Below are 27,432 nucleotides of genomic sequence, written 5' to 3'. Positions count from 1 at the left end.
AAGGCCATGGTTTTTCCTGTGGTCATGTATGGATGTGAGTGTTGGACTTTGAAGAAGGCTGAGCGCCGAAGAATTGAGGCTTTTGAACTGTGGTGTTGGAGAAGACTCTTGAGAGTCCCTTGGACTGCAAGGAGATCCAACCAGTCCATTCTGAAGGAGATCAACCCTGGGATTTCTTTGGAAGGAATGATGCTGAAGTGGAAACTCCAGTACTTTGGCCACCTCATGAGAAGAGCTGACTCGTTGGAAAAGACTCTGATGCTGGGAGGGATCAGGGGCAGGAGGAGAAGGGGACGACTGAGGATGTGATGGCTCGATGGCATCACGGACTTGATGGACGTGAGTCTGAGTGAACTCCGGGAGATGGTAATGGACAGGGAAGCCTGGCGTGCTGCGATTCATGGGGTCACAAAGAGTCAGACACAACTGAGCGACTGAACTGAACTGAACTGAAGTATGTCCTTGCAAGAATTTTCCTCCAGAGAAAGAAATGAGTGATTCTTAGAGTCACCGTAAAGCACAACATGAGTCCAGGTTTCCAGCAGGTCTGTCCGAAAGCATTAGGTACACAAGGTATCATCGGTACTGTTCACACTTGTACAGCCAAGCTCCGCCCTGTCTTCTGGTGGGATAGTCACCGCCTCTTTCACCAGCTTCATTCCCTGTGTGTACCGGCCAGCTTTCTCAGAAATGCTCCACTGGGTTGTCAAACCTGGTCAGTAGTATTTCCAAATAACTAGCCAGGCAGGTAAGCTCACAGTTTCACCAGCTGCTGACCAGTCAGCTCACCTGGGGCGTCATCCTTCTGGTCCTGTTTGGGCTTCTCCTTGATCCGCAGCTTGAGGTCACCCTGGCAGCTCTCCTGTCTCACCACTCACTCGTATGCTGAAGCACTTCCTCTGCTAACTTCCCGAGACAGTGCTTCAGAGCCAACTGTCTGAGTGCTGCCTGTCTGAAAACAGTGCCCAGTCCTCACCTCTGTGACCGTCTCAGTGCTGCCTGTCTTTAAACACTGCCTGTCCTCATCGTTGTGGACTGCCTAGGAACAGACCTGAAGGTTGAAAATACTGCTCCATGTCCTCCAGTATCACACCAAGAAGCCCAGCCCTGGGGCTGCTGGGCCTTGCTGGACAGCCCACTCTCCCTAAAAGCTGCACCCACCTTCCAGTACCTGGGCAGGTGTCTCGGTGTGGGCCCGTGCACCCCTACAGGTCCTTGACTCCAGCTCTGGAAATGGTCTGGCATCACTATTACAATGCGAAATTTCCCTCTCTCCTGTAGACGTCATCTTAGAGGACAGCCTTCATGACCAAGTCTAACCTGCACTGTTCTTCCTACTTTCCATCTCTCAGTCTCCCTACTAGTATCTTTTCCTTGATTTATGGAGCTATATCCTCACATCAGATCTCCAGGGATGTTAACGCTAATATTTTTTAAAACTTATTTTCGGCCTCTATCTTTCCTTCAAGCTGGTTTGTTTCCTCTTCCTCCCTCCGTTTCTCCCCCAGTTCAGTTCAGTCACTCAGTTGTGTCTGACTCTTTGTGACCCCATGGACTGTAGCACACCAGGCTTCCCTGTCCATCACCAACTCCTGGAGCCTGCTCAGACTCATGTCCATCAAATCGGTGATGCCATCCAACCTCTCATCCTGTCGTCCCCTTCTCCTCCTGCCTTCAATCTTGCCCAGCATCAGGGTCTTTTCCAATCAGTCAGTTCTTTGCATCAGGTGGCCAAAGTATTGGAGCTTCAGAATCAGCATCAGTCCTTCCAATGAACACTCAGGACTGATTTCCTTTAGGATTGACTGGTTTGATCTCCTTGCAGTTCAAGGGACTCTCAAGAGTCTTCTCTAACACCACAAGTTTGAAAGCAGCAGTTCTTCAGTGCTCAGCTTTCTTTATGGTCCAACTCTCACATCCACACATGACTACTGGAAAAACCACAGCTTTGACTACACAGACCTTTGTTGGCAAAGTAATGTCTCTGCTTTTTAATATGCTGTCTAGGTTGGTTGTAGCTTTTCTTCCAAGGAGCAAGTGTCTTTTAATTTCATGGCTGCAGTCACCATCTACAGTGATTTTGGACCCCAGAAAAATAAAGTCTCACTGTTTTCCATTGTTTCCCCATCTATTTGCCATGAAGTGATGGGACTGGATGCCATGATCTTAGTTTTCTGAATGTTGAGCTTTAAGCCAACTTTTTCACTCTCCTCTTTCACTTTCATCAAGAGGCTCTTTAGTTTTTTATCACTTTCTGCCTTAAGGGTGGTGTCATCTGTGTATCTGAGGATATTGATATTTCTCCCAGCAATCTTCATTCCAGCTTGTGCTTCATCCAGCCTGGCATTTCACATGATGTACTCTGAATATAAGTTAAATAAGCAGGGTGACAATATACAGCCTTGACATACTCCTTTCCCGATTTGGAACCAGTCATTGTTCCGTGTCCAGTTCTCACTGCTGCTTCCTGCCCTGCATGCAGGTCTCTCAGGAGGCAGGGCAGGTGGTCTGGTGTCCCGTCTCTTGGAGAATTTCCCAGTTTCTTGTGACCTTTCTCCCCCACCTCCCCTTTAATTTGTCTGCCCATTTCTTGGACCTTTGGTTCTTCTCTTTCACACGCAAGTTTCTGTCCTTACACTTCCTTGGCTGCTGATTTACATTGAAGACTGAGGCACCTGGAGAGCTGCCTGAAACTCAGCATCACCCTGTCCACTCACAGCTCCTCTGCTGGGTGCGCTGACCTCAGGCGCCCCTCCTCACAGGGGAGGTCACTGCTGAGCAGGCTGGTCTTCACCATTCTGAACTCCCTGTTACACCTGGCCTCCTCATGTCTGGCTCGGTCTGCCGAGAGCAGTGCTGTGGGCAGGACTTCCCACAATGGCAGAAATGTGCCTTCTCAACATTCCTTCTCTATCAAATATGCTAGCTGTCGGTCACAAGCAGTGACTGATGCCCAGAAACAGGACGTGCACAACTCTTGGGTTAATTTGAACAGCCCATGTAGCCACTGCCGACCATGCTGGGCAGTGCAGGATGAGGAACTGCACTGGGGGGAGTGCAGCTCAACAGCCTCCTCTGCGTTCCATTCTGGCCAGTGGGAAAGAGGGGGCTTCCTGGCCACACGGAACAGGGAAGGAGATGAATATAAAACACCCAGAATTTCAAAGTAACATCAATGATTCCTCTCAAAATATGAACTTTGGAAATGTAACATTAATACTTGACATTAATATTTTTGTTAAAACCAACATATATGAAGAGGAAGAGAAAAGAAGTTGAAGAATCAGAGACTGTGCAATGAGTGAGAAAAAAAGGAACCATCATTTTATCTACACCAACACAAACCTTCTCAACATTCAGTACTTTTCACTGCTGACTTAAACCCTTTGTGTTAATGCTGTGAGTCAAAACAATCGACAGAGCACTGATGTCATCAAAAGGGATTTTTGGCCTCCACTCTTACTCCCTCCCTCCAACAAAGGTTCATGTGGTTACTTACTCTGTCTCCAGGTTTAAGCAGTGGTTCGTTCTTATTAGTCAGTTTATTAAGTAGCGTATAAGCTAGTTTTAAACTTCGACTCCAAAGTTTGCCTAAAATAAAATAAAAATACTAACAATGTAAAATTCAATAAACTAATAGTTACAATTTTAATGTAGCAATCATAATACTCCATTATATACCGTGTAGCAATCATAATACTCCATTATATACCGTTATTACTCTATTGTGAAAATGCAGATATTAATAGTTGCCAACTGATAGTTATTTTGCACAATGCGATAATGAACATCATAGTTTTCTCTTAGAAACAAGTTACAGATTTATTTTTCTTAACAGAAAAATAAAACATTTTCTTATAAAAAATTCAGAATACAGAAAAGCCAGCTGGAAAAAAAAAGCATTTTTTCTGTTATGTACGTATGTGTATACACACACATAATATGCATAATTTTTTAAAATGGGATCATATTGACACTTCACTCTTATTTCAATCAACTGTGAATCACGGTGAACGCATTTTCATTCCACTATGTCTCACTCATCCCCTTACACAAGTGGCACACAGTTCATTTCACCTCTACAACAGTAATTCACGAGGTGGGTCCTATCTTCATTTCTGCTCTTCACTCAAGAGAACAGTCAGGGAGATGCCAGGTGACCCGCTAGTGCCACGGCTGCTGGAGAGGTGCGTCTGGACCCCTCACACACGTACACTACAGCACACCACACACACACGTCACACATACACACACTGTCACAGACACCACGCACACACCACACACACCACACGTACCCACAGACACCATACACACACTCCCTCCAGCAGGTGGCAGGTCTCTATGTGGATGGGAGAACAGCAGTGCTCCAGCCCAGGAGGGGAGGAGGAGGCCAGCCGTGCAGCCGTGAGCAGCCGGGACACGTGGCTGGCGACACGCGCAGCACAAGCTGCTGACAAGTACAGACATCCAGAACACAAAAATGCTACAAAGAGCCCCGTGTAAAAATGTGCAAAAGACTCAACAGCATTTAACAAAAGAGAAAACCTGAAGGATGAAAACAGGAAAAGACTGCAACGTACCAGCCATCAGCAGATTAGCACCGCAATGACTATCACTGCGTTCTCAGCAGATTAGCTCAAAGTAATGCTGCCAATGGCAGGGAGAGGGACTCACATACCAGGCAGCTGAGTGCAAACTGGAAAGGTCTGGAATTACCTGGCAAAGGTAAAACCGTCATTATCCTAGACTGAGCTAGTGCTTCCTCTCCTAATATTAACATATGCTGGACAAGAACCCACGCTTGTCTAACAGGCAGCGCTGACTGTAACAATCAAGATGGAAATGACCCAACATCCACCAATAGTATGATGGATACATATACCCTCAAATAGTATTCATTCCTCAACGGGAATGAATGAGCCACAACTATATACAGCAATACGGATGACTCTTAATGCATATAGTAAGAGGCTCCACTGCCAAGCAGGAATGAGGAGTAATGGCAGACCAGCACTGCTATCCAAAGTGATTTTAAAGCTGGATAAAATGCAAGACCATCTGCTCAGGGAGCTGACTCCAGGGAAACCCCTGGGGAGGGGAGCTGATCTTCCACAGCTGTTCTGGCAAAAACTGGGGTGTTTGGGGTCCTGCCACCCATAGGACATCAGCGCCTCATGGTCTTAGGCCTATCAGTTGCTGCTTCTGGGGCATGGAGACCAGGGCCCTAAGAAGAGTCTGCTGAATCCCAGGGCCGTGCATGCAGATGGAAGCCTTGGAGAAGCCATTCAGAGCCCTCAAGTTGCTATGTAAGACAAAGATTGTGGATGGGGTCACTCAGAATACACCAGTTTAGAGAATCTGAATAAAGGAAAACAGAAAATCTCCAAACTGAAGTATATATAAAAAAGAATGCAAAACATAAAAAACGATTTATTAAAGGCACACAGGACTCAGAGAAGGTATTTATATAAATGTAATCAGAGTTCCAGAAGGACAGGAGAGATAAATGGGGAAGAAATACTATATCAAGAACTTATGGGTATAAGTTTCCAGAAACTGATGAAAGATACCACTCCATAGATTTAAGAAGGCATGTGGTCCCCCAGCAGAAGCTTCCAAAGAACATCACAGCTAAATGCATCACGGCAAGACAGACACAAGGCAGAGCCAAAAAGCCATAGGGGGACGAGACAACGCATCATCCAGACAGTGGCAGCAACCTGGCCTCTCACTTCTCAGAAGGCATCTCCAAGCCTGCAGAGTCCAACAGCCCTGACCAAAATGATTTGGTCAGGGAGGGAGATGCAGGAAGTCCCGCAGCCAGAGGAGAGGTTATGGGGAAAACACAGGGAGGCGAGAAGGAACATTTAGCCAAGGAAGGAAAACAGCATGAGTTTTGACTTGAGAAGCAGAGCAGTGAATGGTGTCTTATGGGCGTAATGGGTACAGACTTATGATGCAGGACAAAGCGGCAAGGGCCTCAGGCCGGGATCTTCGGGAAGCACCAAGGTAGAACGAGGCTCAAGAAGGGCCCTTGAAGGGGAGAGTGGACAGCGGCCTTGCAGCTCCTGCAGGCCTCTCCCAAGGACAGTCCTGGCTGAGCAGGACACAGGCCCTGTCCCCACCCCTCATGCAACCTGGACCCAAAAGCTGAATTGGATAGGTGAAGGCTGTCCTCACAAATGGGCAACAAGCTCCTTTCCTAAAGAATTACAGACCCATCTCTCTAATGACCACAGGTACAAAGCCTGCAAACAACATACTGGCAATCAGAACTCAGGCATTTACTTAAAGACATTAGGGCCAAGTGGGATCTATTTTAGGAATGCACGGGCTGCTTAACATTTGAAAATTATTCAATGGAACTTATCAACATCCGTTAGATCATAGAAAAGGCAAGAAAATTCCAGAAAACACATCTGCTTCACTGACAACATTAAAGCCTTTGACTGTGTGGATCACAACAAACGGTCAAAAATTCTTAAAAAGACAGAAATACCAGACCACTTTACCTGCCTCCTGAGAAACTTGTATGCAGGTCAAGAAGCCACAGTTAGAACCAGACATGGAACAATGAACTAGTTCAAAACTGGGAAAGGAGTGCATCTAGACTGTAGATGACTCACAAGCTGAAATCAAGAGAGAAATATCAACAGCCTCAGACATGAAGATGACACCACTCTAATGGCAGAAAATGAAGAGGAACTAAAGAGCCTTTTGATGAGGGTGAAAGAGGAGAGTGAAAAAGCTGCCCTAAAACTCAACATCCGAAAAACTAAGATTATGGCACCTGGTCCCATCACTTTATGGCAAAGAGAAGAGGGAAAAGGGAAAGCAGTGACAGATTTTATTTCCTTGGGCTCCCAAATCACTGCAGACAGGGACTAGAGCCACGAAATTACAAAGACACCTGCTCCTTGGAAGAAAAGCTATGACAAACCTAGATAGCATATTAAAAAGCAGAGACAACACTTTGCCGACAAAGGTCCATATAGTTAAAGCTATGGTTTTTCCAGTGGTCGTGTATGGATGTGAGAGTTGGACTATAAAGAAGGATGAGTGCCAAAGAATTGATGCTTTTTAACTGTGGTGCTGGAGAAGAATCTTGAGAGCCCCTTCGACAGCAAGGAGATCCAACCAGTCCATCCTAAAGGAGATCAGTCTTGAATATCCATTGGAAGGACTGATGCTGAAGCTGAAGCTCCAATCCTTTGGCCACTTGATGCACACAGCCCACTCGCTGGAAAAGACCTTGACGCTGGGAAAGACTGAGGGCAGGAGGAAAAGTGGGTGACGAGAGGATGAGATGGTGTGGCATCACCGACTCAACGGACATGAGTTTGAGCAAGCTCCAGGAGATGGTGAAAGACAGGGCAGTCTGGTGTGCTGCAGTCCATCAGGTCGCAAGGAGTCAGACACAACAGAGGGACACAACAACAGCAACTCACTAAACTAGTAGAGGAGGACAGAGAAGTCACGTGAGCATCTTGACGAAGCAGAAAAAGCCAGTGCATGTCAAACAGCTTTTAGCAAATTAGGAATAGAAGTGAACTTTATTAACCTGATGAGTTTCTACCATAAAACAAGCAAAAAAGCTACACTGGCATCAAGACCAAGTGCTGTCCATCTAAGACGGGGAAGGGCTCATGCTGCCCTGGTTGCCCCAGCCAAGGTGAGGCAGGACAGGAGCACGAGGAAGGCCGGGATGACACATCACTGCCCCCAGGTACTTTACTGTGAGCAGGATGCTCAGGACTACTCACTAAGAGATCAAAAAGAACTAACACCTCACCTTAGCAAGATCACTAGATGCAACGTCACCGTGCAAAAGAGCAATTGCTTTTCTACATACAGGCAACAAGGCGTAAAAAAGACTTACTCATTCCATTCCAACAGGAATAAATCTTAACAAGATTCCTGGACTCAAAAGTATAAACCTTCACTGAGAGAAACTAAAGCAGACCTTGAAAGGGGAACATTCCAGGGCTGTGAACTGGAGGTTTCCACAATCACAGCAACACTGACGGGTTCAATGCAGTGTCAGTCACTATCCTGGAGGATTTTTTTCTGGAATGGATGCAGTGATTCTAAAGTTTACTTGGAAATGCAAAGAGCCAAGAAGAGTCCAAGGAAATCCTGAGAATCGATCGCAGAGCAGAAGGACTGACATCCGACACTGACTCACAGCTCCAGTGCCTCAGGAAGCCAGGACGGATGGCAGACGGTGAGACAGAACAGACCCACAAGCACATCTTTCACCTGGTGAAAAGCCATTGGACTGCAAAGCCGTCCCTGGGGGAAGCACTGCTTCTCACCAATGATTGTGGATCAATTACATTCAGAGGAGAGAACATGAGTCCAAGTTCACCCCACACAAAAGAAAACTGCAAATAGATCGTAGCCCTAAGTGTGAAAAGTAAAAGGCGTCTCCAGATGAGAAGGCAGGAGAAAACCTGCGTGACCTAAGGTTTGGCAAAGGCTTCCAATGCTGGACAGAAAGCACAGAGAAGGGGGAAGACAGGTAAATTAGACTCCATTAGGCTAAGGCCTCTCATTTATCTAAAGTCACAGTGAAAAGTGTTAAAAGGCAGTACAAAGGGTGGGAGAATTCATTTGCAAAACATGTACTGGAGAAAAGGCGCCTAACTGAAACATAAAAAGCATCAGCAAATGCACAGAGAAATGAGCTGAAGATCCGGGTGCTTCCTAGAAGGAGGGCTCACATAGCCCACAAGCACATGAGGAGCACCCTCAGCACCAGGAGGCCAGAGTCAGCGCTGAACTGGGCATGATGCACACTCCCCAGGAAGGAGAAAGGAGACAGGGTCCAGCACTGGGTTGGGAAGGGGGAACTGCCCGGCAGCTCACCCCATGCCCACAGCAGCACAGATGCCTATACACGTCCACCGAAGACCCACAGAGAACGATCACAATAGTTCAACACGTAGCAGCCCCGCCATGGACGCAACCCAGATGTCCACCGACTGCACAGCATGGACGTCAGCAGATGGATGAAACAACACTCACGGACGAGAATGAACTGACCACACAGTGCACGGGTGAGTCTCAGACAGCACCAAGCGTGAGGCAGCCCAGGCACGTGGGACTTGCTCACACCAGGGGTCAACAGGGCACTGGCCTTGGCTGTGGGGGATGCCGGCCTGGGGACCATGAGTACCTCGAGGCCAAGTGTTCCATGAAAGCACACTGAGTCCAAAGTATGTGATTTGTGTTAACATCAAAACGAAAATGGAACCAAAAAATGCCAAACAAAAAAAACCAAACACTGCTTGATACCATTTTTACAAAGTTCAAAATGAAACAAAAGTGAACTCCACTGGTCAGAAAGGCACACCCAGACGTGGAGTACAGGGGGTGGTCTCCGCTGGTGGGAAGGGTAGCAGGTGGGACGGTGAGGCAAGGCTGTTTTCCCAGCCACTGTGTGAGCTCGTCAGGAATGTGCCCTCCCCCGCCTCGCGAGCTCACATCTGTGCGGCCCCTCGGCCTCCTGCTGGCACTTGCCATAGGTGAGGGTGTAGACGGCCTTCCCGGCGGTGTCCAGGGCAGTCAGGCACGGGGCTCTGGGCTGTGTGGTACCCCACTGCTGCAAGGCGGCCAGCAGCGAGGGCGGCCAGGAGCCCTCGGCCAGGGGCTCCCCTCGCAGCACCACCATTTGGCTGCCCTCGGGCTTCGGCTGGTTCGGATCTGGCTGCTGCACTACAAGCAAAATGGACACGTGAAGACCAGCATTTCTAGAACCAGGCACACACTCTGCTTGTCAGGCCCCACATTTTATCATTCTCTTCTTCAAAAGCACGAACTCTAAAAAAGCTACCATCATTTCTTCAGATTTCCTTATCGTTACAATAGTCACAGACCAGTTGACCAAGGATGGAAAGAAATCAGGATGAGTCCTGTGACTGTAACCAGAGAGTCACATGGACCCCAGGCTTTCACCTGAAGACGCCTGAGAAGCAGGTGTCCCCACTTATGAAGGATGAGAACAGAATAACCACTTAAGTTTGGGCTTAAACCATGTTGGAAAAAACAAAACAAAGTAAAATCTATTATATTTTCAGTATATATGTAACCAAGATTTGCCCAAATGTAAGAAAGACTTCCTAAAAAGCATTCATGGAATTGAACTCTGAATCTGAAAGGCTTACACAGACAAGCCCTCATAGCCACACTAACCCCAAAGTAGGGGGAGACACCAGAGCTGGCCTAAGGGGCGACTGCACAGCAGTGGTGCCGAAACCAAGGGCTGGGGGGCGAAGTGCCCCGAGGCCACAACAACACGTCACACACTGGTGTCTTATATGGGGCTTGACTTCTCCTTTCCTACAGATTTATACTTCTTAGTAAGTCTACGCTCTTCTTTCCTAAATATATATATATAATTCATAAATGAGAGACAGAAATTCTAAAAAGGAGTCAAAACTTTGATGAAAACACAATGCTTTAAAACCAAGGGAAGGTAAGTAGTTCAGACTTAAAACTTTAAATAACTTAAATCATGGAAGGAAAATGAAGTCTTAGATGTACTCTTAAAGAGTCCTACCACTAGGCAAGGCACAGAGATGCCATCTCTTAACTACGACTTGTGTGCGCAGTGCCCGGGGTCATGCGTGATGGGGAGGTCACTCCACACACATGACCAGAGCCAGGACACAGACCGCGCTTTTCTACATCTTCTATCGTGGTGATAACCACGTCATCACACCCGGCAGTCTCCCTGCTCGCACAAACTGGAGGGCCGGCGCTGGAACGCTCACCTTCCAAAAGCTCCTCGAAATCATCCACGAAGAACTCCTTCAGGGGAGGGCGCTTTGGCCTCTTCAGGGTGTTCAGAAGCTGCTGGATCTTGGAGGACACTCTGCTGTTCACGGGGACACCTGTCACAGGAAGAGAGAACTGAGGCCAGAGGTCGACCACATGAGCACGTCAGAACTTGTGAATCTAACCAAGCTTTGATGGCCCACCAAATGGCCAGTCTGGAATTTATCAATTCATTTGACATTTACTGACGCCTTCCAAGAACCAGAACTTGTTGTAAGCCAGTGGTTTTCAGAGTGGCCCAGGGACCCTTAGGAGTGCCCGAGGCCCTTTCAGGGGCTTCGTGAGGTCACATGAGATGCCATTTGCTCTCCTCTCTCACGGCGGAGGTTTCCAGAGGCTGCACGGTGTGGGTGCCCAGCAGATGGGAATCATGCAGACGCTGCTCTCACACCTGCAAACAAGCCTGCTCTCTCACAGCATCTCACTGCACGGGAGCTGCTCCTGTGACTGTGTGCTGTTCATGCTAAGATGTAATGAGTTCGATATGGCTATTTTTCAATGACTTAATAAATATTTTAACAAATCTTTAATTTCTAATATGGCAAATATCCAGAGATAACCCACATAAGCTAAAAGCTCTTTGGTGTCCTCATGAGTTATTAAGAAATGCTGTTCTCAGGGATGTAAAGTTAGCCAACAGGTAAGTCTGCCCTCAAACACCTCTCAGTCTGCTGCATGGAAAGAAGCAAAAATATGTACACGTGCCAGCAAAAAAGGGCACCCACCACAGTGACAAGTCCTCAGAGGGAAAGGCACAGCGGACATGAGTGGGTGCGCTGGTAGAAGAGGCAAGGGAAAGGCCTGGAGCCCCAGCCACCCCTGTGCATTATGAGGCACACGGCACCTTCCTTCTCCTGGGCTAGGTCAACAATTGAAACCTGCATTCACTGGCTTGGCCTCTGCAGGCCCCTTTACGGTACCACCATTTTGAAAGAGTCTGACTCTTTCCTTTATTAAGCAGAATATGCCTCATTCTGCATTTGCGTGAGGTTTTCTCAGGATTCAATTCAGATATCGCACTGCTGGCTGAACAGCACCTGAGAACCACATCCAGGCGCATAGGACCCCCACTGCTCTTTTGAGGTTCTGGGCACACTGCTGTCTAGCACTCCACTGTCGTCACTATTTTTTTTCTAGTGCAACTAACAAACACTGTGAGAGGAGACCCTTCAAGACCTCACATATACCCTGACCCCCACCCAGCTCTCTCCCTTCATGTAACAGCCATCACCACTCTGTCAGATGCAAGCTTTATTGCAATGGTTCCTCAATTATATTCCAACTTAAGCAGCCCACGGACACTAACAATTGCCACGTGACTTCCTTCCTTCCTTACTGGCTCTCCTGAGAAAAGCTACTGAAGACCAAGAGAGTGGCGAGATATGCTCCCTGCTATTGCAGTCTTTGCTTCCTCTACCACACAGAGCTAAAAAGCCTGTGCACATGCACACACACGATACACACATGCACACAGGCAGCACAACACACGCAGGTCCCTGTCTTAGAATCCTGGGTCCACACAGCACCCCGGTGCTGAGCTCCTTGTCAGACACCTCTTCTCCACAGCAGGAGCCTGGCTCCCAACAGCAATGCTGCAGTTCTGCACCATCACAGATGTGACATAATTCCCCGAGTCCTACCCAAACCAACACAGGAACAGCTACAAACGAGAGTTCAGGTTGGTGAGCCTTGCTCAGGACTGAGGACACTGTGTTCCCCGCTGACAGCTCCTTCCCCCACCCTTCAAGGGTGGCTATGCAGTTCTTGGGAATACAATCAGATTTATTTATTTACAATTCTTTTCAGTTTTGGGATTCCCCCCTTCTTCTCATCTTTTAGTTTCTATTTTAAATATGCAGAACATATGTCTAAAAATCACAACTATATAAAAAGATAAACTTGAACAACTGTCACTCTGCCGTGAATTCCTGGCCACCCTCCCCGTCCTCTGCAGGACCAGCCTCTGCTTTCTGGCTCCTCCCTCCTGTTGGTTGTTCTCTTGCTTCTCACAAGGGAGGTGGTAAACTACGAACGTTCCTTTCCTCTTTGCCTTTTCATGTAACATCTCCTGGAAAACACCCACATTCCAGGTCATAAAGAGCTTTTCACTATTTCTGATAGCTGCACAGTCCTCCACCGTGTGAATGTACCCAGTTTATCCCACAATTTGAGAGGCCTGGACGGCAGGCAGTTCCCACTATTTCCGAGAGTTGCCCAGTTCTCCACCATGTGACTGTTCCTGGTTTAGCCCACAGTTTGAGAGGCCTGGATGGCAGGTAGTTCCCAATGTTTTGCAAATACAGACAGCACAGCAGTGAGTGAGCTCGCGTGTACACACTTCCTGATTTCTGGAGGTGTGCACTCGGGGTAAATGCCCATGCTGTGCTGCTGATCCAAATGGAAGCACAGACACAGATTTTTAACAGCTGCTCCCTCAGAAAGGCTGACCTACTTTGCATTCCCACCAACAATGTGGATTTCTCTAGTAACGAAAAAGAATGAACATCATGTGTAAGAGCTATTTTTATATCTCTTTTTGTGAATTGTCTGTGTGTTCTGCTTATTTTCCTTTACTAGGAGCTGGAAACTTCTTTAAGGACTGATGGAGAGTATCTGGGGCCGTGGCACCATCTCCATCATCACAAAAGCAGCACAGACGACTCGGGAAGGCAGGTGTGGCAGCCCCAAAAGCACCTTGAATCAAGATGAACAGAAAAACATCCCAATGAATACATTCTGAATTTAAAAAATGAAACTGAAAAAAAGAGCAAAGGAAACACAAAGTAGGAGAAGTAACACAGGTGAGCAGAAATAAACATAATCGAGAAAAGACAAACAATAGAGAAAAACAGTTAAATTAAAACTGGTTCTTTGAAAGATAAAGTTCAATTAGCTCACTAGCTAGGACGATTGAGATGAAGAAAGGAGACCCTAGCAACTAACATGGTGAGCCAGCACCACGGGTCCCGCATACGCAAGGATGACAGGGGCCTGGAGAGCAGAGATGGAATGGACGACTCCGCCAAAGACACAGAACTGACTCGAGGTAGAAAGGCTGTTTCCTCTGATTAGGAAACAGAAGAGGAAGGACACTGCTCAATTCATTCTAAGATGAGTACTATCCTGATACCAAACCAGACAAAAATATCAGACCAGTATTTATCTCAAACAGAGACACAAATGCTATAAAAGATATTAGTAAATCAAATCCACAATATACGTCAGAGGAGGACACCACAACCAAGTGTGGTTTTTCTTGAGAATATACCTCCTTCGGCTTAATCTTCAAAAGTCAGTCAATGAAATGTACTATATTAACAAACTAGGAAAGAAAAATCATATGATGAGCTTAACAGATTTTAAAAATCCTTTAACAAAAATCATGATAAAAACTTTTCAGGAAACTAGAGGGAAGAAAGGAACGCCCCCAACCTGATGAAGAGCAACTATTTTTTAAAATCCATGGTTAACATCACAATCAAAAATTGAAAAAGTGGATGCTTTCCCCCTTAAATGGGAAACAAGGCGAGTTGTGTCCATTCTCAACATTTCTAACTAACATTAATGGAAGTCCTAGATACTGCGACAAAGCCAGGAAACTAAACGTTCCTATAGGTGGACAATTTGGAAAGAAAAGTAAAATTGTATTCATAGACAACATGGTCATGCACGTGGAAATCTTACAGAATCTACCAAAAAGGCTACTAGAATTGATGTAAGGTCAATATACAAGAATCAACTATGTCCCTAAATATTAGCAATACACAAGTGGGAAAAAATTTAAATATCACTTTAATAGCATCTAAAAATATAACATATTTTGAGATAATTTTAACAAAATATGTGCAATACCTGTACACTGAAGGCTACAAAAACAGTGGTGAAAAAAATTTTTTTAAGTGCTAAGTAATTGATACCATATTTATCAATTGAAATGTACAACATTGTTAAGAGGCCAATTCTCTCTAAACTGATCTAGAGAGTCAATGAAGTACCAATCAAAACCCAGCAGAAATTTTGGTAGACATTAACAAGTGGATTTTAAACTATACATTAAGATGCAAAGGAGCTAGAACAGGTAAGGCAGTTTTTAAAATGAAGAGCTGAGGGCCAACTACAGTACACAATTTTAAGGTTTATTATAAAACCACATATAAAAACCCACATATATAAAACCATGACAGTATGGTACTGGTATAAAGACAGAAAAAGCATTGGAACAGCATACAGATCCCCAAAGTAGATCCCTCTCATATGTGGTCCATCTTCATTAAAGATGCCAAAGAAACTGGGGGGGGTATTACATGATCCTGGAACAACTGGACATCCATACGCAGAAAAGTAAACTCAGATTATATCTTGCATTGATACTAAATTTAACTCAAAATGGATCATGTACCTAAACATAAAACTTAAAACTACAAAATTCTAGGAGAAAATATAGGAGAAAACTGTTAGATCTTGGGTCAGGAAAGTATCTATTAGATGTGACCCAAAAATAGAATCCATGGAAGAAAAAAATGGTAAACTGGACTTCATCAAAATGAAAGACTTCTCCTCTCACTATTAGAGGATGAAAACACAAGCCACAGACAGGGAGAAAAAAAAAATTTATAAACCTGATAGAGAACTTATATCCAGATTATATAAAGAACTCTGGAAATAAGAAAACAACACATTTTAAAAAACAAGCAAAAGATTTGAACAGACCCTTGCAGAAAGATATACAAATGGGAAATGAGCACATGAAAAGACGGTAAACATCATCAGTCACTAGGGAGACGCAAGTTAAAACTATAAGGAGACACCTCTGTGTGACTGCAAGGATGGGCAACACATAAAAACCAACAATACCAGTTCTTGGCAAGGATGTGGGGGAACTGGGACTCTCATCACTAATACCTGGGAGGTGAAATGTACAACCACGTGGAAATAAGTTTGGCAGTTTATTTTTTTTAATATTTATTTATATTTACTTATTTATTTGGCTGTGTGGGGCCTTAGTTGAATCGTGCGGATCTTTTATTGCAGTGCACAGTTCCTCTAGTTGCGGCTGTAGTGCTCAGGCTCAGTAGTTGTGGCTGCAGTGCTCGGGCTCAGTAGTTGTGGCTGCAGTGCTTGGGCTCAGTAGTTGCAGCTGTAGTGCTTAGGCTCAGTAGTTGTGGCTGCAGTGCTCGGGCTCAGCAGTTGTGGCTGCAGTGCTTAGGCTCAGCAGTTGTGGCTGCAGTGCTCGGGCTCAGCAGTTGTGGCTGCAGTGCTCAGGCTCAGTAGTTGTGGCTGCAGTGCTTAGGCTCAGCAGTTGTGGCTGCAGTGCCTGGGCTCAGCAGTTGTGGCTGCAGTGCCTGGGCTCAGCAGTTGTGGCTGCAGTGCTCGGGCTCAGTAGTTGTGGCTGCAGTGCTTGGGCTCAGCAGTTGTGGCTGCACTGCTTAGGCTCAGCAGTTGTGGCTGCAGTGCTTGGGCTCAGTAGTTGCAGCATGTGGGATCTGAGTTCCCTGACCAGGGACTGCACCCATGTCCCCTGCACTGCAAGGCAGATTCTTAACCACTGGGCCACTAAGGAAGTCCCAGTTTGGCAATTCCTTTAAAAACTAAAATGTCCCCTGGTGGCTCAGACGGTCTGCCTGCAGTGCGGGAGACCTGGGTTCGATCCCTGGATTGGGAAGATCCCCTGGAGAAGGAAATGGCAACCCACTCCAGTACTCTTGCCTGGAAAATTCCATGGACTGAGGAGCCTGGTAGGCTACAGTCCATGGGGTCGCAAAGAGTCAGACACGACTGAGCAACTTTACTTTCTTTCTTTCAAACCTACTGTATGATCCAGCTACTCTACTCCTAGATACTGACCCAAAAGAAATGAACATGCATATCCACACAAAGACTTGTAAAGGAATAGTTACAGTAGCTTTATTTCTAACAGCCAAAAACTGGAAACACCCAAAATACCCATCAGTAGGTAAAAAGATAAACTATGGTGCATCTATGGGATGTGAAAGTTGGTCCACAACAAAAGCTGAGCACCAAAGAACAGATGCTTTTGAACTGTGGTGTTGGAGAAGACTCTTGAAGAGTCCCTTGGACTGCAAGGAGATCAAACCAGTCAATCCTAAAGGAAATCAGTCCTGAATATTCATTGGAAGGACTGATGCTCAAGCTGGAGCTCCAAAACTTTGGCCAGCTGATATGAGGAGCTGACTTATTGGAAAAGACCCTGATGATGGGCAAGACTGAACGCAGGAGGAGAAAGGGACCACAGAGGATGAGATGGTTGGATGGCATCACTGACTCGATGGACATGAATTTGAGTTGGGATGGACAGGGAAGCCTGTCGTGCTACAGTCCATGGAGTCCCAGAGAGTCAGACACGACTGAACTGAACTGATAAGATGAAATGCAGGGATATTTCATCTCCCAAGAAAAGGGATGACCTACGATACATGCAAGAACATGGATGAATTTCAAAATAATTGTGCAGAGTGGCAGAAGCCAGACAATAGAAAGTAAATGCTGAGTGATTCTATTCATAAAATATCCTAGAAAATGCAAACTACTTTACAGTGTCAGGAAGTAAATCAGTGGTTGCCTGAAGGGATGCCAAAAAGGGCAGCAAGCAGCTGTTACAAAAGTGCACAAGGAAGGAAGTTTCCAGGAGCACCAGGTATACTGGCTACAGTATGGATTTCACGAGTGCACATGTATCTTCAAGCTTATAAAACTGTCAAGCCTTCCCTGGTGGTCCAGTGGCTAAGATTCCACGCTCCAATGCAGTGAACACTGGTTCAGTCCCTGTCAGGGAACCAGATTCCACATGCTGCAACAAAGACTGCAGATTTCATGTGATGCAACTTAAGACCTGGTGCAGTCAAATAAACAAATTTTTTTAAAAAGCTTATAAAATTATACACTTTAATACACACAATAGATAATGTCATTTACACCTCAACTAAGTTCTTAACAATTTTTAAATATAATGAATAACAAGTTAATTTTTTTTTAACCTATCTAACCAACAGGAAGATTGCTTCACATTGACTCCGTTTCTCCTCTTGTATCTGAACAAGGAACTGAATGACACCAACAAAATCAGACCAACTGCTCAGGAGCCTAGAAACACGTTAAGGTCTCAGATCTAAGAACTGCTGGATTTTTCTGCAACTCAAATTTGGCACATTGGAAGAAAAACTTCATCTGATTTTGATAAAAGACATTGGAAACTGTTTCAAAAGGAAACAGTACACGCGCAGAAAGGAGACTCAGGCTGACATCTCTTGGCCTGCACGTGAGAAAGCACGACTGACTGAGGCAGCTGTTGCTGGCTGCACTTGCAAACTTCCCCAGCTTCTCCTCTTCCCACAATACCACTGATCCAAACCTTGTGCATCAACTTAAATGTGCAGGCTTTCTCCTCCCTCCTTCTCCTCGATCCCGACTTGACCTATTCCTGATCATCTCTGCACGTGATACACACACGAGCAGTCTACATGCACCAGGGCTGCACCTGACGGCTGGCTCACCAGGTACAGTGAGATCCAGTGCCTGTGCTCCGCTGTCTCAAAGCAGGAAGAGAGGCATGCTTACCACCTGCCGTCTCTAGGACACTCCCGCGGCACCCCCGAGGGACTCCTCTCACGGAGGCCATCTGCGGACGCTCACAGTATGCGTGCTGATGCTGCACGAGGCCCGTGGTGACATCAGGAGGGGCAGAGGGCAGATCTGCTTTTGAAACACAAACCCAAAATAAAAGTGGCTGTTAATTGAAAAGAACATGAACATTAAGTTGCTGTTCAAACTCCATTTGACTGAAGCTTCAGTAGCTCAGCTCTAAGCAAGGAACGTGGCATTCCGATTGACTCTGTCTGCCTGGCTGACCGAGCACAGTAGGTGCTGTGAACTCTGAACTCTGGACATGGCCTGGACAGTTCTGCGTGCACGTGGTCATCCAGTTCTCAGAGGGAACTAGGCCGGAAACACCAAGCACAGCACAGAATGGCCTTAAGGAATACACGTTTCCCAATTTGGCCTAAGGAGGTTTTACTTAGAAATCTCCCTCAATGAAGCAGCAATATATTTTTAATTAATAATATTTTTTGTTATATTATGAAAAAACTTCCAGGCTTCTATAAACTACCTCTACGCCCCTAAAAAGCAAGTTTGAATGCCATGCAGACACAAACCTTGGCAATCTTCACAGAATAAACCTACACAGATTAAAAACTATCCCTAGAGTCAGTTCAACAGGTCCCATTACTAAGAGGCTGCAGTCAGGTTCTTAAGACAGAATGTACTCACCTCACACTTAGAGACAAACTATGTTAGATACAGAAAGTATTTAAATCCCTCCTCCCATTGTCTGAGTGTCCGCTCTGGGCTCCATTCTCACTGTGTGGCGTGTGTATCTACTCTGAGGCTGGCTGACTGCCGCCACAGCATCACTGCTATACAACTCAGTCTTCCGCCAGGAAAGAGCCGAGTGTGGACCTGGCGTGACACTCGTCCACTCTCGAGAATGGATACTGCTCTGTAACCTCTTTAGTTTTCAAATGAATGTTCCCACCATCACAGATTTTGATGAATTTATATGGAAGCAAAACACAGACTTACTACACAAACTTACATAGCAGAAAACACCATTTGGAAAAACCTAACTTTAATGACAAGAGTTTTCACAATCTTTGAAAAAGCTAGAAATTAATGAAATTAGCATTTTAAAGTATGCTTACCACAGAATTCTTTCAGTTTAAAAAGAAATCTCCCCTCCTTTCCAATCTAGCAAAAATGAGAGATTTTAACTATATTCATGAAAAAAAAGGTATAAATGGTAATTCTCAACTACAAAGTAACTTTTTAAATAGCTGCATAAAAATAAACAAACTACACTCCAAAATGAACTACTGTAATTAAATGTACTGCTTTTAAATATAGGTACTTAATTTGTGTCCAAATGTTTTACGCACATGATTTTCCTAGCCCCAAACTGAAAACGATAAATATTTTTTAACATTTTCTACCTATAATTATTTTTACAGTTATCTTCTTTCTATATTTCTTTCCTTAGCCCAAACTGAAGAATTCTCCTAGTGTCAGAAATTAAAACAAAGGATGACTTTTATAACAAGGAGAGGGAAGTGGGATAGTTTTCAGATATAAAATTCAGGTCACATGAGAAGTGCATGAAGGCTACAGACAACAGTGAGGTATACGCACAGAGCAAGTCAGACTTTGGGACCACGAGAACTAATCACATGATATGCATGTGAGCACAGGTGAGCAGGAGGGAGGGAGAGCAGCTCAGCCACACCTGCAGGAGTCAGGAGCCCCGCAGCCACAGGGGGCGACAACCCACCCCGAAGCCTTTACAGCCAGGACCTTTCTGAGAAAAGAGACGCCCACTCAGACTCACCTTACAACTCTGTGAAGTCAAGGGCTGTCTGGTTAGACATTTTGAACTACGGTCAGTTTTTCAAGCTAAATATGCTTCTCTTTCTAACCCACCAGGAAGCTGTGTTTATAACAGCTCAGCAACGGCTGATACAAGCAAACAGTGACTGCTCTGCCCTACTTCCCTCACTGTGGGACCCAGAACAGAGCTGCAGAAAGCTGGACCAAGTGAGAAGAGAACACCCGAACGCTGCCGCTTCCCTCACTGTGGAGGTACTTGTGCATTTCCAAACAGTGCAATCGCCATGACAAACAGCAAAAACGTGTCCACCTAACGCTGTTTTCCAGCTCTCCCCTGTAATATCCCTTGAGGACAGGTGGGCAGTCATCACCAGCCATTTGTAGGTCCCCAGGAGAGTAACCACAACAATCTTGGCGGGTGTTTCCAGAGGAGCCTTCTCTCGTAAAGCAAACCGCCCAGGATGGCCCTGACAGCGCGACCCTGGCTCCTCCACGTGCTGGGAGCAGGTCAAGGCATCGTGAGTCCTCACCTAAGAAGACATCACGAGCTCAACAGAAATGTATAGACGTTGGCACTGACTCAATCAGTAACAAACGAAGAGCATCAGTGATGTGCCCACAGAGGAAATGAAGGCGTCGGTCACTTACAACACCCAGTCCAGCCAAATGACCAGTATCTCGCATGGAGCAGCTTATCACCTGATGCCAGCAATGCCCCGGGGGGCACTTAACCTGCTGGGACCCCATCAAAAACACTGGCCTGTCACTGGTGCACCGCAGATGCACCGTTCTAGTTTTAGCAGAACAGCAACCAACAGCAAAGAAAAGGAACAGGAATCAGAAAGCTATGGGTCAGCCTGGCTCCACCACAGCCAGCTGTGTGGTCTCAGCCAGGGCAGTCCCTGACTGAGCTCTTCCTCCTCGTCAGATGTCCCCCAACATCAGCGATGCACCACACCAGGAGTATACTCCTTAAGGCACTCCTGCAAGAATGCATGTGTGCTTTGCATGCCAGCTAAGTTACTATGTTTGCATCAAAAAATACGACTTCAAATGGTAAAAGCTTTGCAATGTTTTCCTCTCTAAGATTAATATAATTTAAAGGACTGGGTGACTTGGGAAAGGTCTAGGCATCTTTATGACTGAGCTGTGACTTACATCTCTTTTCAGACTGAGGACTGTCTAACCCTGTGTGTAGAGGAAAAAAGGCTCTTCATGGCTGCAGCCCCAGCCCCACCTTGGGACACCCAGTGCAGGGACAACTGAGGGCTGAGGCTGTGCACACAAGAAAGGAACAAAAGACCGCGTTGCAGGTGGCAGGCCTAGGACTGTCCACCTGTGCCGGCCGCCCCTCCAGAGCAGAAGCGCCAGCTCTTGCTGAGGTCTCCAGGGAGGCCCACCCAGGGTCTGGGGCTGCCAAACCACAGAGGCACCAGAAACCACTTTTGTTACCAAAAGGACATTTTCCACACGATGAGAAGGTGGGTCTGAGGAGGGGCGGGGCTCCTCTGCCTGGAGGGGTCCCCGCAGCTGTACTGACCTACGCGGGCGAGGGCCGCGGGGCCGGCAAGCGCAGCGGCAGCACTGGGCGTGGCGGCAGGCTGCCCTCCTGGGTGAGATGAGGTGGAAGATGCGGAGGATGAGGTGGACGAGCCCTGAATGGCCGGGTCGGGCCAGGGCTCGACGCTGGGGCGGCTCTGCAGCGGAGCGGAGGCCAGTCGCCCGGGGCGCTGTAAAGAGCCCTCATCTTCTGAGGCAGATGACGTGTCTGTGGTCAAAATAACGACGACAGGCATGAGGGGGGCATCCTTGGGGGCAGGGTTCCCACACCGGCCCAGCCTGCGCCCTGTGCACCCGCACATCCAGGAGGGCCTGCATGTGACTGACAGTGAGACCCAGGGCTGCTCGGAAGCTGGCTTCACCCCGGGCTCCCCTGAAGAACTCGGTCACAGGGTGCCATGCCCAGGAGTGCAGCTGGTCAGACCCTGACCACTTTAGTGCATGCCGTGGGGCCCTGGGGGCCCCAAATAGCAGAGGTGACCTATGCCCCGTGGGTGCCTGATCCTAGCGAGGCCTTGCCCGGCACCTGCGCACCCTGAAGGACGTGCCTGAGCTCTGAAAAGAGCCCCGCCTCAGGCAATAAAATTAACCTGAAATCTGGTTCAGTCAAGTCTGCATTTTATTGTGGGTTTCATTATTATTAGGAAGTTCTTTAAAAACTGGGTAGTATCTATGGTTATATTTGATAGAAAATAATTTGACATAAATTTCTAAGACTTTTTTTGAACAACATAAACTTTTTTTAAGTCAGGAAGCATCACCAAAACACCACACTATCCTGGGGACCTGGTGTGGCTGGTGTTTACCACGTCAGCAAACCAAACACGCGTGTCACCAGCTTGAGACTTTAATAACCAACAGGCAGCACTGTGCTCCCAGCACCTGGATGAGCTTTCCGGGAAACTTAAAACATACTAACTATCCTGAAGAGAGGCCACATTAAGAGTTTTCATTTCTAATGATAACGAAGCAACAAAAACAAAAAACCCTCCAAATGGCCTTATTCTTTCCCATTTAAGACCTGGTAACATCATAACACATAATATTGGGTTGGCCAAAAAGTTCACTGCTTTTTCTGTAAGATGGCTTGAGTGGTGCTTAGTTGTCTTCAATTTCATTCAAGACAATTTTGTTAGACTGTACTGTGACCGTAGTCATATCTGCACTCATTAAAAAGAAAAAAACTTATCAAAACTAGTGAATTTTTATGTAGCAACTTTAATATTGAAGATGGAAGATAAAAAGCAACATTTTCACATATTATGCTTTATTATTTCAAGAAAGGTAAAAATGCAACTGAAATGCAAAAACAGATTTGTGCAGTGTACAGAGAAGGTGTTGTGACTGATCAAACATGTCAAACGTGGTTTGCAAAGTTTCATGAGGGAAATTTCTTGCTGGACAATGCTCCATGGTCAGGTAGACCAGTTGAAGTTGATCATGATCAAATTGAGGCATTAACTGAGAACGATCAGTGTTATACCATGTGAGAGAGAGCTGACATACACAAAATATCCAAATCAAGTGCTGAAAATAATTTGCACCAGTTCGGTTGTATTCATCAATTTGATGTTTGGGTTCCACATTAGCTAAGTTGGAGAAGTCTCTTGAGAGTCCCTTGGACTGCAAGGAGATGCAACCAGTCCATTCTGAAGGAGATCAGCCCTGGGATTTCTTTGGAAGGAATGATGCTAAAGCTGAAACTCCAGTACTTTGGCCACCTCATGCAAAGAGTTGACTCATTGGAAAAGACTCTGATGCTGGGAGGGATTGGGGGCAGGAGAAGGGGACGACAGAGGATGAGATGGCTGGATGGCATCACGGACTCGATGGACATAAGTCTGAGTGAACTCCAGGAGCTGGTGATGGACAGGGAGGCCTGGAGTGCTGCGATTCATGGGGTCGCAAAGAGTCGGACACGACTGAGCAACTGAACTGAACTGAACTGAACTGAAGCAAAAAAAAAAAAAAAAACAAAACACCTCCTTGACTGTATTTCTGCATATGATTGTCAAACACAATGAAAACACTCCATTTTTAACATAAACTGTGACAGGTGATAAAAAGTGGATCTTGTACAATAATAGGGAATGGAAGAGATCATGTGGCAAGAGACATAACCACCACCAGCTACACCAAAGACTGGTCTTCATCCAAAGAAGGTGATGTTGTATACACGGGAGGAGTGGAAGGGAGTCCTTTATCATGAGCTCCTTCCGGAAAACCGAACAAGTAATTGCAACAAGCACTGCTCCCAATTAGACCAAGTGAAAGCAGCACTCAACAAAAAGCATCTGGAATTAGTCAGGAGAAAACACGTCAGCCTCCATCAGGACAACACAAGAATGTATGTTTATTTGATGACCAGGCAAAAACAGTTACAGCTTGGCTGGGAAGTTCTGATTTATCTGCCATATTCATCAGACATTGTACCTTTGGATGTCCATTTATTTGGGGCTTTACAAAATTCTCTTAATGAAAAACTTTTCAATTCCCTGGAAGACTATAAAAGGCATCTGGAATAGTTCTCTGATCAAAAAGATGACAAGTTTGGGGAAGGGAAATATGAAACTGCCTGAAAAATAACAGAAGGTAGTGGAACAAAATGGTGACTACATTGTTCAATAAAGTTCTTGGTGAAGTGAGAAATGTGTCTTTTTTCTTTAAAAATCTGAAGGAACTTTTTGACCAACTCAAGGAGAATAATTTTAACTTTCTGAAATCAGGGAACTCTGTCGCCCCATAAAGCACTTACTGCAGGTTCCTCTCTTTACTGAAAGACACAAATTACATCTTGGCGAAAAAATTAAAATCTATACAGACGATCTATTGGAAGCAAGCCCACTGCATGCACAGAAATGCGCGTGAGCACACATACACTCCTCACCACAATCAGAAGCCTGCTCCGTCTCAACAGGAAACCCTGCCCAAGCCGCCCCAACCCTGCCCAGGCCGTCCCGACCCTAAACCAGTACCTGGGGGTGTGTAGGCCTCCACAGACGCGTGCGTGAGGACAGAGCGCCTCTTGGATGGCATGGGCATCTTCCTCTCTTTGTATTTGGCCAAAGCTGCCTGCACGGCCTCGGTGTGAACATCTGCACAGAAATAACAGCAGCAAAAGCACCCGTTACAAGATTCCTGATGAAGGAACAAAACCATGGTTCATGTTTTTAATCTGTTTTCATTGAGCATAAAAGGAACACAAGGTCAGTCTACATGCGGGTCCGCACATTGGTCCTAGATTTCTACAAATATTCTCCTTGGTTTATATATTCAACTTTGCAAGTATTTTCAGATTTAAACCAAGAAATCCCCCAAACTGAAAATAAAATGAATCAGATGAACCTAATGCACTCTGATTATGGTATAAACCACTACAAGCAGCACTAAAGCTCTGTGGTCATATCGTCTGAGCTGTTGTTCCAGTCAAGCCCCAGGATGGGCAGAGCCATACAAGGAACCAAGCTCTCCCTGTAGTCGCACAGCCGGGGGTGGTGGGGGTCCCGTCACACTGCCACGCTTGTGGTCAAGTGCAAGAGAGCCAAGGAAGAGGGGCCTAATGGCCTCACCCCATCCTCCCTCCCAAGATGCTCACAAGGCAGAGAAGGGATAGACACAGAGACTCCAGAAGTGAGGGGAACACTGCAGCCCTGAATCTGAATGTCAATTAACAGCATGAACACACGTGGCATTTTATCTTTAAATAGCATGGCTTAATTCAGTCCCTAAAAATGTCTAGAAATGGTGACCAGCCCGAGTGCAATGAGCACCCCTACCATCCAGGCTGCAGTCTTACAACACTGTCCTCACTGCGAGTACCCTGAGAAATGTGGGTTCCAGGGTACAGGAAGTGGCAGAGGAGCCTGGAGCATCTCATCCTACCAACCAACAAGTTCCTGGCCAGCAACCCAATGCTGGAGCCGACATGGAAGCACTCCCAAAGAAAAAGGTTGGGGCAGTCTGAACATCACCAAGGACAAAAACAAGATCAGAGAAAAGGAAGGAAGAAAAAGAGGAAAACTAACCGGCTGCCACTGGAGGATGCCAGTGACACGAGCTACTGTTCTGAAAAGGATTAAATGGATGGAAAGAACCGAGCATCCCACCAGGTTCTCCTGTGCTGTGTGATGAGCACAACCTGCTTGCCCTCCCCAGAACTGGTCCAGCCGTCCTGCCACCAAATCCACCCTAATGAACCAAGGGATCAACCCTGCCAGCATCCCAGGGAGGGGAGAGACATGGGCCTGCAGTGCCTGTGGTGGGAAAACACTAACCCTGAGGTGACTTGCAAGAGCCATGGAGCCAGGAGCAGCCAGACCACAGCCAAGGCCCCAGGACCAAGCTATCACCGGTGGAAACACACATCAACAACCTGTGATATGTACATCTTATTTGGATCCTGGGTCCAAACTGTTTTATAAAGCCTCAGGAACACTTGGGTATTTGATACTAAGGAATTATTGCTGATTATTTTGTGATAATGGAGCTATGTTTTAGAGATACGTGCACTGTTTTCAGATATAGAAACCGAGAATATTATGACATCTAAGTAAAATAACGTGATCTCTGAGATTTGCTTCAGAATCACACGGGAAGGGAAGAAGCATCTGGGGCTGATGAAGAAGCCAAGACTGAACCTGAGCATGGTGGGAACCATGGCACTGGGCAAGTCCAGGGCTCAGTACACACCAAGTCCACCTACGTATGTGTTCACATTTTTCCCCAACAAAATGTTTTTAAATAGCATTGAGAAACCTTACAGTAAAATGGCTCATAGGGTACTAAGGATGAAAAATTTACACCTAGGCATATTACAATAAAGTTTACAAACATCAACAATAACCAGTCAATCCTTAAAGCTTCTAGAGAAACAGTCTTGTAGGATCAGGAAAGAGGCTAACTTTCCCAATGGTAATCACCAAATACAAGGCAACACAGCTGAAGAAACGAGCTTAGAACCTGTAATTTTATATCCAGCCAAAGTACCATTTAAACTTCAGGGCCTAATAAAAATACTCCCAGACATACAACCAAAACACTCATGAAAGACTGTGTTCAGAAGAGAGACAAACCTAGGAGCCCCTGCAAGAGATCTGGCTTGACTGTGAGCACAGACTTTTTACACTGCGGCTGCCTTAGAAACAAACAAAAACCTAAGAACAGATAACAATCAAGAACTAAAAATCTAAACAATACCAACATTATAGGATATAAGGCAACAGATCCAAGCAGCTCAACAAACCCCAAGCACAAGAAACAAAGAAACTTATACCAAGGCACATAATAAACAAATCACTCAAAACCAGCGATAAAGAGAAAAACCGTAACAGTGCCAGAGGGAAGAAAGGCACAGTATATACAAGGGAACAATGATAAGGAATAAACCTGGATAAACAGTGGATATACCGACGTGAACAATGACTGCTAAGCTGCCATCATTAGGAGAGCTGGCGCTGCCATGACAACAGACGAATCCATCACGAGAACAGAAAGGAGTCCAGAAAGAGTCAGCCATGAGCAGCTGCATTTAGACAAGGGAACAAGGGCATGGAGACAACGGGATTCCCACATGCAAGAAAGTCAGCTTTGTAGCACACCCTGAACTCACACTGAAAAACAAAATCTAAACCACAGACC

General features: G+C 46.0%; 1 protein-coding gene across 3 annotated transcripts in view; it reads right to left on the bottom strand.

Moving 5' to 3' along the window:
• DIP2A (disco interacting protein 2 homolog A) overlaps nucleotides 1–27,432 on the bottom strand; it is a 109,749-nt gene that overhangs the window by 56,371 nt on the left and 25,946 nt on the right. For 2 of the 3 annotated variants that reach the window (XM_018052503.1, XM_018052511.1), the window contains 6 exons: nucleotides 24,771–24,890; nucleotides 21,776–22,003; nucleotides 18,415–18,552; nucleotides 10,776–10,895; nucleotides 9,523–9,717; nucleotides 3,500–3,591 (listed from right to left, as the gene is read on the bottom strand). In XM_018052503.1, coding sequence (XP_017907992.1) covers nucleotides 3,500–3,591; nucleotides 9,523–9,717; nucleotides 10,776–10,895; nucleotides 18,415–18,552; nucleotides 21,776–22,003; nucleotides 24,771–24,890 — 893 coding nt within the window. The remainder of the gene's footprint in view (nucleotides 1–3,499; nucleotides 3,592–9,522; nucleotides 9,718–10,775; nucleotides 10,896–18,414; nucleotides 18,553–21,775; nucleotides 22,004–24,770; nucleotides 24,891–27,432) is intronic. The other variant, XM_018052508.1, reaches the window with a different exon arrangement.

This window comes from Capra hircus, chromosome 1, assembly GCF_001704415.2.
Source record: "Capra hircus breed San Clemente chromosome 1, ASM170441v1, whole genome shotgun sequence".
Classification (NCBI taxonomy): Eukaryota; Metazoa; Chordata; class Mammalia; order Artiodactyla; family Bovidae; genus Capra; species Capra hircus.
The sequence above is the reverse complement of the archived record's forward strand: the minus strand, read 5'-3'. Positions and strand labels throughout refer to the sequence as shown.